Here is an 18,208-nt window from a genome sequence, read left to right on the forward strand (position 1 = left end):
GTGGCTGTTTTTTCTTATCTTAAAATAGTTTACAATTAATATAATTTAATTTAATGTAAAATCTGTTATCTTTGCAAATGGTATTGAGTAAATGTGTATAAAGGTGAGTGTAGGAGCAAGGAATGAAGGCATGATCCTACCACTGTTTAAGGCCTTTGGACTTGATGGACATCTGGTCATCTTTCAACCTAGCCAACTGTGGGCTGGATTCATCATTCTTCGCAGAATGATGAATCCAGCGAAAAAGGGGGCGGGGGAGTGAAGGGGGGGCAGGCCTGCGAAAGGCCGCAGCTGTTCGCACCATGGCGGTGTGATTTCGCCAGCCGCAGTGCGGCCAGCTGCAACCATTCGTGCAAATAGCGCCCCCATGAAAGGTGGTGCTATTCGCCGCTCTATTGCCAGCGCCGCGCTACTGCCAGTGATAATGTTCCTCACATTATCACTGGCAGCAGTGCCGCAGCTGACTCCTCCCCCTCCCCGCCTCGACTCCTCCCCTCCCCCTAATTTGTGAAGGTCCACACCAAACGACGGTATAGAAAAAATTTAAAATAAATAAAATATATCACATGCGAAAAGGCCCAAACACACGCGATAAAGCTTTTGTAAATAACCCCCTATATAAGCTAAATTCACATAAAATATGTCTGTTTCAAACGACTTCTAATTTGTATTACGTATTAGGAGATCAAATGACCTGCTGAAGGTCCCACGGTGAGTGGAAAACGGGGAGATTTAGCCAGGGTATCCAAATTCAGAGCTCTGTGCTTGAATCATTATGCAGCATTGCCAGCTTGAAATGAATTTCAGAGGCCAATATCTATAATATGGAAGCAGAACCCTTAGGACGTAAATTGACATGAAATATTCCACAAACAACCACTGCTTACTAGAATCTTTGTTCATGTCCCTGTCATGTCTGTTCCAGTGAAAATAATTCTTGCTATTAGAGCATTATATTAGTTATCTTTTTCTGGGGCTCTAACAAGGGATATGTTATGTTTAAGGCCAGTAACACATGCAGATATGTTTTCCTTCAAATAATGATGCTTAAAATTGATCCTTAGATGACAGTACCAAACTGCTGCATCATTTCCTTGTCTTTGGACACCATTGTAATAACATGACCCCTGGCAATTATAGTTCATAAAAAAAAAACACAAGCTGCGCTTATAAATAGGGAAGTTCTGAATCAGGTATCAAAAGTCCTCAAATATCATGTTAAACTGACATTTGGGAAAAGAGGAAAATAAGAGTAGAAGCGAAATGAGATTAACAATTTCTGATTTGTGTATTTTAGTTTATAATGGATTGGTTTCTATTCATGTCACAGCAGAACTCCTATTTTCAAACAGAAGAAGTGTCAATCCAGGCAGCCTGGAAATTATACAAGGATGATTCTGATGTCTACAGTTGTCTTGGAACAGCAGTTTGGAGAGTGACAGTATATGAAATAAGGGGCAGACTCGAGATGCCTGTTTGGATTCTGCCTTTAAACAAAGATTGCAAAATTCTCTTAGGCTCCAGATGATGAATTGGACTTTTCCAAATATTTTGTTTTTTTGGGGGGGGGCTTTACTACAGTTAAAAATATTAACTTTGAGTGGATTGCACCAGGATGTTTTATGTTTTAGTAAAGCATTTGGTTTTTAGGCATCAACATTTTGCATACTTTATTAACAGAAAACATTAATGTGTATGTTAATCTCTTTTGTCTTTTATTAGTAACATCTATACCCAGGATGGCCCTGTTTATTTGTAGGAAAGTCTAGAGTAGCATCCCCACCACCTTGGTTTAAATAGATAAAATGTTTTCTCAAGGTTAAGAAAATAAAACCATAGCTGGCTGACATAGGTTTTATGCTGATATTAAAGGCAAAGGGGAAAATCCTTCAGTATTAACCCATCTTTCTCTGTATCCTAATTTCGGATTTTATTTTCTTTGATACTGCTGTTTTGTATATTATTTTTTTCCATGTGCCACCTTTGCTTCTCAGTTACTTTTCTTTTGTCTTGCTAAGACAGTCTTTGAAGTCATGGTTGCATAGCTAGTGTGGTTAAATGAAGACTTGAGGGTATCAAACATTCTTCCTTTTTAAACTTAACCACATTGGGGCAGTTAATGCTGATTGTGAGCTATGCCTTCAGCTGATATCACTAATGGGATCCAGAGAAGCAATAAAATGACTGAATTACATTTGACAAACCTGAAATAAAGGCATGCTTGAAATTAAAATCTATACTTCATCTTGTACTTAGTGTAAAGCATAAAGTAAGAGCACAGGTAGGAAGGCCAGACTGAAAGTAACCTTTGACCTCTGACTACTTCACCACTGCAAAATGGTGATACTTCCTTTCTATACCAGAAGCACACAGTAAACCGATAACTTCCATTGGCAGCTCAGATATTGTAAGCTACAATATCTACGTTTCAAGGCTATAAAGCATTCTTGGAACTTGAACGACTTTGCTTAAGTGTTTGAGAAAAAGTCTCTGGGTATATATTAGATACAGATCCATACTGGATAGACCTTGTACTGATGAAAAGATTCCTGTGAACCTTCATAAACCACCTTTGTTCTGCATTTGTGCCTGCACACACAATATATCTCCAGTTTTTGCTGTGTTGTAAATCTAGCAGAAAGCTTTTTAGGAAACAGCACAGAAATGATATTCTCCTGAAGGGCATATGCTCTATATATCAAATCAGTTTCTTTGGGCTAACTATTTGAATTTGTCCACATTTAAAAACTGAACTGCTTATTAATAGTCAACAATCTTGGTTTTTGTTCTTAGGCTGTAAGCAGCATGGCATGTACCTTACTGGCTGGAGACAACATTTTACCCACATATGATATCAGTCCGATTGAAAGCCCTTCAAGCAGAAGTAAAGAACCCCCTCGAGAAGAAGAAAAAGAAAAGAAAAAGAAGAAACATAAGAAAAGGTCCAGGTCTCGATCACCAACAAAGTATCATTCTGCTTCCAAGTCCAGGTCCCGGTCCCGGTCCCACCCTAAAGCAAAGCATTCACTTCCCAGTGCCTACAGAACAGTCAGACGCTCAAGGTGAGGTGGGGTGAATACTTGTGTGTGTGTGCGCCGGTGCTTTAAAGGGTAGAGCTATGGGATTAAGGTAAAGTGGAGCTGATGCTGTATATGGGTAAGATCAGACAGACGATAGACCCTATAACTCAAAAGCTGCAATTTTTAATGTTTTGTCTGAAAAAAAAAAGTCTGTTGTCACAAGTCCCCCTTAAGTAAAATGATGCCTGCTAGAAAACAATTGTTGTAATTGTCACAATAGTCCCTTACAGGCATATGATTAAATGACTACTCTCATTTTCTTTTAGTGTAGACTGTGGTAGTATTGTATTACTGGGATTGTTTGCCACAGTCCCAGAGCTGCTGGAGGCAAGCAAAAGGCACATATGTGTTTGAATGAATGGGTGTTAATCTGCGGTAAATATTGCTCTCCTTTGGGCTAAAATTCCAGTTCATTGTATCTGAACTATGAGCTGAGGATGATCCCTTGACATTTTGGCTGAAAGTGAAAACCTGTACAGTATGAGGGGTTAACAGACTGCCACTAGACCCCTATTGGGGACACAATTACACTATGACCATTGCCAAAACAGGATTGATTTTAAAAATCTGTCCCTTTTCTTGCTTCGAGTACCTTCCCTTCCCCACCCATGAGAAATATTTACATCCTTTGTGGAATATCTTGTGAGCATTTGCTTTGGCTGCAGTTGCTATAGAAGGGTTTGGTTCTGTTTGGTCTGCAGAGGCCGACCAGAAAATAATTTGGAGTCACTGAAGCCTTTCCTAGTTGTACAGCTTTTAGATTTGCCTTGGTCTCTACCCTTCATTGGTAGCAGGAATTCACATCTGATGTAGTTTATTCCAGCAAGACTTGCTGGTGATGCCGTACTACCAATTTGTTTCAATGTTTAGTGGTCTACCAGTGCTAAACGTCTGCCTTACTTGACATCATAAGCCAGAAATATCTAAATAATCCTTTTAACCCCAATTCCATTAATGTACCTTTCTTTCATTTTCTTGAACTGTATAACTTTTGGATTTAGGTGTTTTGGTTTTGAAGCCACTGCACATCAGATATTTGCATTTTTATTTATTTATTTAACAGTTTACTATTTAACATAGTAAATTACCATATCGGATCGGTTTACAGTTTAACAAAGGGAAAAACTAGAGTAACAATTCACGTAAACGAAAGATAACAATAAGTAGGAATAAGTCAAAGTTACAATCAACAGGGGGAGAGAACTTGGAAGCTTGCAACAAGCTGGAAAGAAGAAAGGCCGGTACAAGTATTGTTACCATAGAGTGTACAAGTTAAAAACTTAAGAACGGTGCTTTAACCTGAAAGTCTCATTTTGGGCCAGAGGCTGTTTAAATTAGTAGTGCTTTCAGTAGACTGTATCAGAAAGGAAAGCTGCAATTTCTTAAACTTTCTAGCCAGCGTCTCGTAATTGAAGTGCATGCTTCTTTCAGCATATACTATCCCTATTTATGAAGCATAAACTGCTTGACATCAGATACTGACAGATTGAAATGTTGTCTGTATCAGTAAGGAAACTGCTCCATATTTTTTTTTTTTTTTTTTTTTTAAATATCCCCAGCATATTAACGATGCCAACAAGCTGTGAATGTGAGAGACATGGGAAGAGCTGTCTTCTATTTACATCACAGAATTCACTATCCATCATTGCTATAGTGACACTAGAAGTAGTTGCTGCCAGTAAACCATTAAGAATGACCCTACTAAAATGATCGTCCTGGATGAAGCTTTAGGGTCATTGTTTCCCACAAATAGTTTTGACTCCCTTGAGTTGATTATGGCTGGCTAAATATAAATATTACTGACAGAAAATAGATATGCTGTTTATCTAGCTGTGCCTAAATAATCCATGCAAATAGGTTTTTAAAATGTCATCTTCTGAAAGAAATGAGGCAGTCTAGCAAATAAAGGAGGAAATATTATTTAGATTCAATAATATTTGACAAAAGCAATGGGGAAATGTCTTTGAACAATGATCATAATTTTCAGCATCTCCCCCATATAGGCTATTCACAATATAAAAGCCAAATTAGTTTAAAATATAAGACTTTATTTTCTTTTTTTATCTTAAAGTTAACACTGCAAATTTCCATCTCTACTAGATAAAACTCATCATTTCATAAATTTTATCACCATGTTTTTAAGCTCATCTAAGTGTTTTTGATAAATTTGAAAGATTTTGTAAACTGATGGATTTTTATATATTTTCATTTAGCTAGGCATTTTTCTTTAAAAGTAGCATGCATATAGAGCAAAGCCATTTATTACAGAGGAGTAGTTGCAATCCATGATGTGTATGGAGAGATGGTCAGCAGGGGCCATAGAAGGAAAGAGACCGAGAATACAGGGATATGGGGGGGGGATCCTTGCTTCAGGAAAATAAAAAGAGAAAGCAGCAAGTATGGGGCCAGGGTCATCTTCCTCAGGATCCAGGAAAAGAGAGAGGCAGTGAGCATGGGGCCCAGGGATCCCTCCCCAGACTCCAGGAAGCACAGAATCAGTGCATGTGAAATTCTACCAAAAAAAAAAAAAAATCACTAAAGGTTTTCACAGTTTTCCTCTTGCAGATTCATACAGAAATTAAATGATTAAACTGCCAGTGTTAATTTCTTTATTCCATTCTTAGTGTATCTGCATTGTTTCTTCAGCAGATCAGGCAAAAGTTGCCCTTTCCTTGTTTGCTGATATTGTAAATTAGTTTTTCATGGCAGAAGCTCATTATGTATATTCCACAATGTCTCTTTCAGTGGAGCTGCAGCACTTTTCTTCCATTGGCTACTGCTTCCCATGAGCCAGGCTTTGCTCTCTCATCTTTCTTGGCTGTCGAGTGAATGGGAGAGGAGCACAGAAGCAGGGTACAGGGGAGATGCAGGAAATCTAACATTCTGATTTTTATTTTTTTTTACTTGCTAGTACATACAGTACATCGAAATTTAAAAGCAGATGGTAGCAGGTGATATATCTAATGGTCTGTGTCACTCTGACCTTGTGAAGCAGGAAGAAATCTCTTGAGAATGCTAAAACAAAGAATAGATTCGTATTAGAAAAAGTAAAATTCTTAAGGATCTTGCTTGCTCATTCTGCAGATTGGTTTTCTTTGCTCTTCTTTTCTTGTAGAGAGCTCAGTTACTCTGATAAATGTTGTTAGCTCAGTTTTTAGAAATATTTATTCACAAAAAGGATGCTGATAAGTGCAATGCCTAGGGATGTGCCCTATGAAGTAGAGATTTCCATAATCTCGGGGAAAGGGGAAGATTGTACTAACTGCAGTGGAATAAGTATATGCACTGACCACCTGCCTGGATGCGATCAGTGATCCACTTTGATGGTAAGTTGTGATTTGTTCATAAGAGGTGTTTGGTCTGGCCAAAAGTATTGACCAGAGTTTTTTTTACATTGCAGTATTGGTACACTTATGGATTGCCTCATCACTAATAACATCTTTAATGTCAGCATAAAATCACTTTCCATCATCTCACAGGGGAGATGGAGGCAAAAACAGTAACAGAATTTAAGAAAGCCTGGGATAAGTACAAAGTATTCTTAGGTGTGGGGAAGTGCGGGTAAAACCTGAATATGAACAGTAGATTTTAGCTGCGGTGAAGTTGGAAGTATAGAGTCTGGGACAGCACGGAAGATCTCTAGTTGCAAAGAAGTAAGGGGAAAACCACTGATAACAGGGGTGTTTGGCATTGCACCAGGAATGAAACTAAACAGACTAGGTCAGGGTTTCCCCAGCGAGACTCCATTTTATCACTTGAAAATTCGCATGACCCAGAGAATGTGCAAAAAAAATTAGTGGGTATGTGCTTCCCCTCCAGCAATCACGCCGGTCACACCCTTCCCACATGCCCGTTGATCCTTTTTCTCTACCTACACTCTTCCAGAGGGCCTCCTCTTGTAACTTCCTCCCCTCCAGCAGATCTCTCTCAACCTCTGCTTCTCTCACCTCCTTAGCCCATCCCCTCTCCCTCACCCCCTCCAGTCCTTTTCACATCACATCCCCCAGTTTGTCCTTTCTCACATCCCAAGCCTCTTAAAACCCCCAAATTATACTCTAGGTCTTCTCTTACCCATTCCCTCCTCTCTCTCATCTCCCATACCCCTCCCTTGCTTCTCAGCCTCCCCTCCTCCCCTTCTTTCACATTCCCCCAGCTCTTCTTACATCCCCAATTTGATCTTCTATCATTCCCCTCTCACTCTCCACAGACCATCTTTCTCCACCTTATCCAACCTTTGAACCCATTCTGCCTCTCCTCCAGACATTCCCAGACTGGGTTTAGTGGCAACATTTTCCTTTGGGCATTGGGCCAAAGATGGATGACATCTGTTGAGAAGAAAGGGAAGGCTGAAGACAGGAGCAACATTTCTCTCTTGAGTACGTTCAGTGGTGGGGGAGGATAGAAGAGCAGTGGCAATCTCCACCAGCCTGTGCACACTTAGCATTCTGTCAAGGCTGATCCCAAGTCCAATATGATCAGCAAGCGGTAGCATCATTACTAATGAAGTCAGAAATGTATCTTTCTCATTATATCAGACATAGAAGCAAAACTTTTAAGGACATCCACATTAAGTAGCTTAATCACAAGCTGGTTCAGTTAAGTATATACTGAAGAAATGTTATGCCCTCCAATAGGTACTAGTTGTTATGAATACGCTGCCCGCGGGGTTCCCCCCCCCCCCCCCCCCCCCCCCCCCCCGCGAGCAAGCTGACTCACCACTGCTTTCTTCAGCCGATGCGGCAGGACGCCGCCATCTGCCTTCCCAGGAGGCCGCCTACTGCCATCTTCAGCTCCACAGTCGGAGCCACGGCCTCCCACGGGGCTGGGACGCCCCCGACGCGATTGGTGATCTTCACGGCATTCCAGGCCGCAGCCCCGGGCTCGATTAGCGGCAGGAGCCGCCCCCGGGGCCTCCCGCAGCAGCTGGAGCCGCTGCCGACGTCTGGGCCCGCCTCCCTGTCTTCCTTCTGCTTCCTCTGCGTCACCGTGTACAGATGCTGTGCAGGCCGCTGTCCAGGGTCCTGCCCTGCTCCTGCCTCCTAGGCGCGCGGCCACGGTTTCCTTCAGAATTTAAAGGGCCAGACACAGGAAGTGTCTGGGCCCCACCTAATGACTGTTTCCTGGTTCCAGCCCTATAAAGGGGCTGCTTCGTCAGTTCTTCGTTGCCTTGCATCGTTGTTGGTCTTCACCCTGGAGGCTCCTGCCTGCCAGGGCCGTTGTAAGGTCTTCTTCTTGGAGCTCCTCACCTTGATGTCTCGTTCCATGTTCCATGTCGTGCCTGAGGTCCATGTCCAGGTTTCTTCGTCTTCGTCCTGGTGTTCTTGCCTTCCTGGATGTTCTTCCCTTCACTCCGCCTCGTCCTCGCTCTGGAGCCTTCTGGTCCGGTAGTCCGGGGGTCCCTCTGATGCAGTATTCCTGGGTGGATTAGGCTACCGGTGGACGGTTGTCCTGTGCTCCTGAGCCGTGAAGCCTGCTGTGTCTTCCTGCGCTATCCCGCTCCCGTCGTGGTCCGCGACCAGCCTTGGGGCTGTGTAGGGCGCGAAACGGACAGGGTGGTCCGTGACTCAGTCCCATGGGTGGCCTGAGTAGGGCGCCCTGAGAGACAGTGCCAATGTCCATGCCTTGTGTCTTGCCTTGATGTCATGTGTCTTCGTCTGCCTTATCCAGCCATGTGTCTTGCCTCGGATGCCGTCCGCATCATCCCAGCCATGAATCCTCGTCTTGGATGCCGTCTGCATCAACCTCGTCAAGTGTCTCGTCTGCAATGCTGTCCGCATCGATCCTGGTGTCTTGTATCCACAGCCCTGGTGTTACGTCTTCTGCCAAGTGTCTTCGTGCCATGTGATGCCGTTGCATCAACTCCAGTGTCTTCGTGTCAAGGCCCGTCTGCCCTCAACCTCAGGCCAGGCCTGCTGCTCCATGCTGCTCGCAGTAGGTCCGAAAGGGCCCGGAATGGTCGGAGGACCATTCAACTTCCAACATCCTTGGATGTTTAGCCATGGGAGCTTGCCGGCCTGGCAGAAGGTAGAGTGTTTAGCCATGCGGGGCCACCGTCAACCCTTGGTTCGGCCCTGGATGGCCGGGGTCGGGCTGAGGCCCATGGGCACACTAAACCACCGTTCTTAACACTAGTTCAGTTTATGGTACTTATCTTCTCTTACCAGTGGCTTTAAAAGAAATTCATACCCTTTATAATATCTCAAAAGAACTCATCACAGATAGTAATTTAACACAAATAAGTATTGTATTGTTAAACCATTATATTGAAAAGTTTCAAGAGTTTTCCCTGTGACCTCGTCTGAAACTCAAAGCTAGCAATCACACATTGCTTCTCACTCACTTAATCTGATTGGTCCTCGTAAGCATCTGCATAAATCAATCAGATCCTATCCTATTTAAGATCAGTTGTGATATGATCACAAATGTGACAGTTCCCAGGTACTTGGGAAAATTGTAGTGCAGCTTCTTAATTTTCAGAAATGATTTAGGGTTACAGTTTGTAACTGATATAGGGTATTACTGCTTGCCGGGTCTACTTTTGTAGTATTAGAAGGTGCAAAGACACACACTATAGCTTTCTCCTAGGACAAGCAGGATGGTAGTCCTCACAGATGGAGGACTACCATCAGATGGAGCCCAACACAGAAAACTTTTGTCAAAGTTTCTAGAAGCTTTGACTGGCACCCTGAGCATGCCTAGCATGCCGCTATCCGCGCATCTAAGTGAGGTCCCCCTTCAGTCTCTTTTTTTTCTTTCTTTCCATGGTGCACTTTCCTCACAGTTTTAGAACTCAGTTTCACAAGAGTATTTTTTCTTGTTATTCCTGGTTTTTCTACATCCCAGCGCTGGGTCCCCCCTTCTTCAGTCGGTGTCCTCCTTCTCCAGTCGGTGTCCTCCTTATCAATTGAACATGACCCAGTACAATCGGAACCTATGGAAGCAGGTCCAAGAACTTGCAGAGTGCCTGCTACAACAGCAGCAGGAGTCATTCTCCCCCAATCCGCAGCAAGGTCTCGAAGCAGGAAAGCATGAGGTGAGATCCACCTATGATGTCTTCAAGACAACTAAGAACATAAGAACATAAGAAAATGCCATACTGGGTCAGACCAAGGGTCTATCAAGCCCAGCATCCTGTTTCCAGCAGTGGCCAATCCAGGCCACAAGAACCTGGCAATTACCCAAAAACTAAGTCTATTCTTAGCCAGGCATTTAGTGAAGATGCGAGGGGCTGAGGCCAAACCAAATGGCAGCTCTCTGTACTGGTAGTGAACCTTCCCCACCACAAAGCAAAGATACTTCCTGTATCTGGGGAAGGTGGCAATGTGGGCATAGGCATCCTTGAGTTCAAGGGGACAGAGCTAGTCCCCCTTTTTGAGTAGGGGGATCAGAGTACCCAGAGAAACTATTTGAACTTCTCCCTTTGGAGGAATTTGTGCAAAGCCCTGAGATCGAGAATGGGGCGCAAGCCTCCAGTTCTCTTGGGTAACAGGAAATACCTTGAATAGAATCCTTGACCCCGTTGGTGATGGGGAACAGGTTTGACCGCTCTTCCAGACTGCCTTACCTCAAATAGTGCTCACGACTGATGCCTCTTTCCAGGGCTTGGGGGCCCATGTGGACAATCTCCACACGCAGGGTTAATGGACCACTCAAGAAGCTCTATGTCAGATAAACCTCTTGGAGCTTTGGGCGATACGTTACACACTTTGGGCATTCCAAGACCGCTTGTCCCACAAAACGGTCCTGATCCAAACGGACAATCAGATTGCGATGTGGTACATCAACAAGCCAAGGAGGCACGGGTCGTTCTCCCTCTGTCAAGAGGCTGTGCAGATCTGGTCCTGGGCTCTGTCACAAGGGAAGTCTGTGCGAGCAACGTACCTGCCTGGGATGCTGAACATGCTGGCAGACCAACTAAGTCACTCTTTTCAATCGCACGAGTGGTCACTGGACCCGAAAGTGGCAGCACGGATTTTACACCTGTGGGGAACTCCAAATATGGACCTTTTTGCCTCCCCGTTCAACTGCAAAGTGAGCAATTTTTGCTCCGTATTCAGGATGGACGGCCATCCACCCTCAGACGCCTTCACTTTTATTGGGGCATGGGTCTCCTGTACACGTACCCTCCTCTTCCACTTCTCATGAAAACTCTCCTGAAACTCCAACAGGACCAGGGGACTATGATCCTAGTGGTGCCTCAATGGCCCAGACAGGTCCTGTTTCCTCTCCTTCAGGAACTGTCGATCAGGGATCCCATCAGCCTTGGGACTGTGCCCGATCTGATAACACAGAATCAGGGCGCTCTGTGCCATCCGAACCTCTGGGCATTAGCCTTAACGGCTTGGATGTTGAGCGCCTGGTCCTCCAGCCTCTGGATCTCTCAGAAAATGTCGCATTGTTTAATTGTTTTTAAAGAACTGTAATGTGGACATTTTAGAGAGCAACAAGATACAGTGCAGCTTTTTGTATTAACAAAATGAAACTAGGTTGTTGTACTTATTGTAAGTGTCATTAAGAGGAACATAATAATATCATGGTCCCAAATGTCATAGGCCTTACTAAAAAAGAGATGATTAAGATAAGGGTGTGAATTGCACATAGACAGTACTGTGATGGCATATAAGGACCCCCAGTTTTGGTTGGTTGGTCAGTCAGTTTGTTTCACAAACCAAAGGCATAAATGAGAGATTATGCATCAACCTGTTTCACCCACATCTGCACTTGAAAACAACCAGATTATAGCACTTAGTGTCCAATTGAACATGCAGCTTTTAATCAAAACCTTTTGTGGCCTGAAACATCACAGCTACAGTTATAGCAAATTTGACATAAATTGGATCTGACATTTGGTGTTCGGTGCTGTGTTTTTGAGCAGATAATGTCATTTCTTCAAGCTTTTTGCATGGTTTTTCTAGATGAGAAGTTTTATACATTGCACATTATGGTAAATATATGGAAATACAACTACGATAAGTGCAGAAATATTGCATAGTCCATAGGCATTCAATAAATGTTCTTTCTTGTTCTTATATTCCGGCAACTCCACTGCTTTACAGTAAGCTTTCTATCAGCGTAACTCAATAAGTCCCCCGACACGGTCCCGTGTTTCGCCGAGGCTGCATCGGGAGGGACAGTACATGTAAATCAATAGTTCTGAAAATAAAATATATATAAAAAGGACTATGTAAAGGGATGAACCATGACCAGCCAACAGTCAAATATAACAATTTCAAATGTACAAAAATATTTACATACCAAAAGCATGTCCACACAGAATTTGACAGGGAGCGTGTCTATGCACCTTACACCAGGGTTTCATAACAGAGTAAAAGGCGCGAAAGACAAGTGAACCAATCAACTTTCTGCAGGGAACGGCCACTCAGGGGCCAGACTGGTTAGAGCCAATCAGAATTAAATGAAATAAGTCCATTCCAGTTCTTTGTTTAAACCATCGGGTATCACTGTATTCAAAATATATATCCTCCTCTGTTCTTTCCGTATTAAAAGTTCTGCAAAATTGCCCCCATGGCTCGGGGGGGGGGGGGGGGCAATGACTTTCAACACAAAATAGAATAAATCAGATAAGGTGTGTGACAGCTGGACCCAATGTTCAACCAGTGGTGCATTTTCACATAGCTTCTTGATGTTAGACCTGTGCTCAATAATCCGTGTTTTTATCATTCTTGCAGTCTTACCCACATACAATTTGTTACATGGGCATTTAATAATGTAAATTACCCCGTCCGAATTACAGTCTGAAAAATATCTTAAATCAAAAGTTTTGCCAGAGATTGGATGTTCAACGGATGTCATGGTAGCTGTGTGTGAACATGCTGAACAATGTCCACAGGGTTTATGTTCTCCAATGGAATGGCGGCTCCTATCTAATGTCACCAGTTCTGAGTGTGTTAATAGATCGCGTAAATTCTTACCTCTCCGAAAAGTAAACCTAAGCCTACTCTGAAACACATTTTTAAGCGCTAGAGAATTCCAATGTTTCTGGATAGTATTGGTTATTAACTTACTCTTAATGGAGAAAGGTAATATACAATTAACTGTGGTGTCGGTTGAACAAGCTTGTGGCCAAAAAAAGTAAATGCCTATTTACATAAAGGGCTCTTTTTTAAAAGCTTTCCTCAAAATCTTGCTCGGGTACCCCCTCTCACAAAACCGGGACATCATCCACTTAGCTTTTGGAATGAACTCAGGTTTAGAGGAGCAAAGCCGCGTAATCTCAGAAATTGGCCTGTGGGGATATTGTTCTTAAGAGCCCTGGGATGACAGCTGTCATAACTTAGTAATGTATTGCGGTCAGTATCTTTCCTAAAGATGGGGGTTGAAAAATTAGTATTATCAAATGAGATGAGAAGGTCCAGAAAAGACACTTGAGATGTGTGAATGTTGAAGTTAATCTGTAAATTGGTGTTACATTGATTTAACCAATCGAGAAACATATAAAACTGCATATCTGTACCTAACCAGATTACGAATATATCGTCAATAAACCTTAGCCATAAATGAAGAAAACCTGACCATTCAGAGGGGTAGATGTATGACTCCTCAAATTCCGCGACATATAAACAAGCCAGGCTCGGGGCCATGGTGGCACCCAAGGCGGTGCCTTTAACCTGTTTATAGTATGGATTCAACAGAAATTGAATCCATCCTCAGGAATATGAGACCATCATCACACCCCTTAGATAACATACCCAAGCCCTCTTGACTATCCCTAAGATAATTTCCCTTCCCATATCCAAAATGGTCAACAGCTCTATTACAACTGGTCTGGTCCCGAATCCACTTAAGCAAGCTATTGTAAAACACATTCTAAAAAAACCCACTCTAGACCCTTCCGACCCTGCTAACTACCGCCTCATCTCAAACCTTCCATTCATAGCAAAAATTCATGAAAAAACAATAAATCGGCAATTAACAGAATTTTTAGATGAACATCACATCCTCTTCCCATCCCAATTCGGATTCCGAAAATACCAGAGCACCGAAACCCTCCTTCTCTCACCAAACGACTATATCCTGAAAGGCCTTGACAAAGGGCAGTCATTTATCCTGGCCCTCCTTGACATCTCATCCGCCTTCAGCACTGTTAATCACAGCATTCTTCTTGAACGCCTCAAAGAAATTGGTATATCTGGAGTTCCACTTCTTTGGTTTACTTCATACCTATGCAACCGAAACTACAAAGTTAAAATCAGAAGCAACGAGTCCAAACCTATCAATCTAACACAAGGCGTTCTGCAAGGATCCTCACTATCCTCCACCTTATTCAACATTTATCTACTCTCCCTTGCCATCTCCTCTCTGAACTCAATCTTCCACACTTTATATATGCGGACGATGTGCAGATCCTCATACCTGTGACCAACACCTTCTCAAACGCCAACAAGACCTGGGAGTCTGCCCTCCAGGAAATCAACAACCTCCTCTCCAACATTAACCTCACCCTCAACACCTCTAAAACCGAGCTCCTAGTATTATCGCTCCAAAACATCAACTCTAACTCCTCCTCATTCTTTACTCCGCCCTCCCCCCAATTTTTCATTCTCGCAACATGTACGCAACCTGGGTGTCCCTTTGGACAACCAATTCAACCTTAAAAAATTCATCACCTCCACCCTAAAAAAACGGCTTCTTTTAAACTCCACACTCTAAAAAAAAAAAAAAAAAAAAAAAAATTTGAAACCTCTACTACACTTTAATGACTTTCGTACAGTTCTGCAATCCATCATACTGTCAAAACTTGATTACTGTAATGCCATCCTGCTAGGTCTTCCCAAAAACACCATACAACCCCTCCAAATACTTCAAAACACGGCCGCACGCATTCTCACCAACACCCTCAGAAATGACCACATTACCCCTGTTCTCAAAGAATTGCACTGGCTCCCTATCGCCTCCCGGATCCTCTACAAGTCCCTCACACTCATAAATAAATCCCTGCACAACCGAAACATGCACTGGTTCAATGACTCTTTACTATTTCGCACCTCTTCAAAACCCACCAGAAACCAATACTTGGCAACCTACACATACCATCACCCAAACTCACCAACCTCTCCTCCACCAAAAGCCGTGCTCTCTCAATTGCAGGCCCTACAATATGGAACACCATGCCCTCCCACCTATGCCAAAAGCCCTGCCCAAAGAAATTCAAGCAAAACCTAAAAACCTGGCTGTTCAAGCAGGCCTACACTTGAACTGCCTTCTCTCACAAAGCACCCCTAGTCTCACCACCCTTTTCCCTCCTCCGCCCTTAGCGATACTCTCCACCTCTCCACTGGTGCTGCTTGTTAGACAGCCTCTAACCAGGCATACCTCCATCCAAACCTGCTCCCAAATGACACATATTGCCCTCCACCACTATTTGACTGAAATGATGATTCTACACTATACTATGCTTTGCTGTATATATATTGAGACCCTGCTGTTGTAATAGATGGTTTTTCCCCCACTAGTATGTTCTAAATGTAAAGCCGAAGCTCATACTCCCAGTTCCATTAACCTTTCCTAATTTAACATGTTACTATAGCTATAACTGTTTATAACACAATTCATAGTTTTTTAAGCTGTTACCAATGTAGTTATATGTTCTCTGTAAAGCATGGTTGCTATTTTTAGTTTTATTTATTTATTTATTTAATGAGTTTTATATACCGTTATTCGGTTGAGCCATCATAACGGTTTACAAAAGTATATATTTATCTTGTAACTGAACAGTAATAAGAACATTGAGCAGATTCTAACAGTTGGGTAGCAGTATTAAACCATTTAAACAATATCAGAGAAATGGATAACAAGTCCAGAGTGAATTATTATTAGGTTAGAAGGGGAGGGCATGCAGTTACAGGGAGATGGGGGAGAATTATGCAGTAAATAATTGAGAGTTCAGTTGAGAGTCGGGATGATTAGATGATTTAAAGTCAGTGAGGAATTTGCGGAACATTAGTGTTTTTAAGTCCTTTTTGAAAGTTTTTAGGTCATGTTGAATTCGTATGAATTTAGGTAGGGTGTTCCACATTTTGGGTGAGGCAATTGAGAAGGCTCTTTCCCTTGTGGTTGCCAGGTGCGCATCTTTGACGGGGAATGTTTAGGTAACCAGAGTTATTGGAGCGTAGGTTTCTTGAAGGCTTTTGAGGGATTATGTTTAGTGAGTTAAGACCTTGATTATCATGTGATGTTCCCTACTAATGTCGGTATATAAAAACTTTCAAATAAATAAATGTTTTATCAAAACGAAAGTAGTTCTGTGTGAGAGCTAAATCTCACTAACTGTATCAAAAAAGTAGTCTGTACACGTTCAGAATCTGAGCATGTATGAAGTGTGTCTTCAATTATCCTTAAGGCCTCCTCTTGTGGCATATTAGAATATAACGAAATTATATCTAATGTGACAGGATAACATGAGGCTAACGGTGTCTCTAACTCATTCAAAATGGTGATTAAATGCGATGAGTCGCGTACATAAGATTTAATAAGAGGTACAAAAGGCTTAAGGAAAATGTTTACAAACTGGGAGAGGGGTTCTAAAACAGAGCCAATTCCTGAGACTATCGGATGGCCAGGTAGACTCCTTAATGTTTTGTGAATCTTGGGTAAAACATAAGACAGGAATCACTGGGTGTTCTATTGCAAAAAACTAGCCTCCCGTTGTGTAATCCAATTTACGCGATCTACTAGCACACTCCGATCTGGTGACATTAGATAGGAGCCGCCATTCCAATGGAGAACATAAACCCTGTGGACATTATTCAGTATGTTCACACACAGCTACCATGTCATCCGTTGAACATCCAATCTCTGGCAAAACTTTTGATTTAAGATATTTTTCAGACTAATTCGGACAGGGTAATTTACATTATTAAATGCCCATGTAACAAACTGTATGTGGGTAAGACTGCAAGAATGATAAAAACACGGATTATTGAGCATAGGTCTAACATCAAGAAGCTACGTGAAAATGCACCACTGGTTGAACATTGGGTCCAGCTGTCACACACCTTATCAGATTTATTCTTTTTTATGTTGGAAGTCATTGCCCCCCACGCTTCCCCCCCCCCCCCCCCCGAGCCGTGGGGCCATTTTGCAGAAATTTTAATACAGAAAGAACAGAGGTGGATATATATTTTGAATACTGTGATACCCGATGGTTTAAACAAAGAACTGGAATGGACTTATCTCATTTAATTCTGATTGGCTCTAACCAGTCTGGCCCCTGATTGGCCGTTCCCTGCAGAAAGTTGATTGGTTCACTTGTCTTTCGCGCCTTTTACTCTGTTAAGAAACCCTGGTGTAAGGTGCATAGACGCGGTCCCTGTCAAATTCTATGTGGACATGCTTTTGGTATGTAAATATTTTTGTACATTTGAAATTGTTATATTTGACTGTTGGTTGGTCATGGTTCATCCCTTTACATAGTCCTCTTTATATATTTTATTTTCAGAACTAATTGATTTACATCTACTGTCCCTCCCGACGCAGCCTCGGCGAAACACGGGACTCTGTTGGGGGGCTTATTGAATTACGCTGATAGAAAGCTTACTGTAAAGCAGTGGAGTTGCCGGAATATAAGAACAAGAAAGAACATTTATTGAATGCCTATGGACTATGCAATATTTCTGCACTTATCGTGGTTGTAATTTAGTTGCTGAGTGCAGCTTGGCTCTGTTGTTGGTTTGGAATATATGGAAATAACCATAATGATATGAATCCCAATCTTTTTATTTTGGGATAGGAAAAATATAAACACAGCATTTGATTCAAGATTTGATATGGTATATTATTTGGGGGAGGATACTATTTAACCACAACACTTCACTCCATAGATATCCTTAATTATTTCACAAATACAATTTAAAGCTGAAACCTAAGATTGTGATTAGATTTGCAGATTTAAAACTTTTTTGTTTGCTGTTAATCATTTTCTTGGTATCCCTTACTAACAGGGAAGCTTCTCACGTTGAGAGGTAGTGAGCCCTTGAGCCGCTGTTAAGTTGGCAAAGTCAGTCTTGTGCAAGCATAAGATAGGCCTTAACAGGTGACGGCTGATGCACCACAGGACTAGATCTGCCTAGCCAGCCACCTCTCCCTTGGATTGAATCCGCAGGTTCTGG

At 42.3% G+C, this 18,208-nt stretch overlaps 1 protein-coding gene across 3 annotated transcripts in view; it reads left to right on the top strand.

Annotated features, from left to right (window-relative positions):
• SFSWAP (splicing factor SWAP) overlaps positions 1–18,208 on the top strand; it is a 235,710-nt gene that overhangs the window by 185,396 nt on the left and 32,106 nt on the right. For all 3 annotated transcript variants that reach the window (XM_029571586.1, XM_029571588.1, XM_029571587.1), the window contains one exon: positions 2,794–3,062. In XM_029571586.1, the coding sequence (XP_029427446.1) occupies positions 2,794–3,062 (269 nt within the window). The remainder of the gene's footprint in view (positions 1–2,793; positions 3,063–18,208) is intronic.

Source organism: Rhinatrema bivittatum, chromosome 11 (assembly GCF_901001135.1).
Source record: "Rhinatrema bivittatum chromosome 11, aRhiBiv1.1, whole genome shotgun sequence".
Lineage (NCBI taxonomy): Eukaryota > Metazoa > Chordata > Amphibia > Gymnophiona > Rhinatrematidae > Rhinatrema > Rhinatrema bivittatum.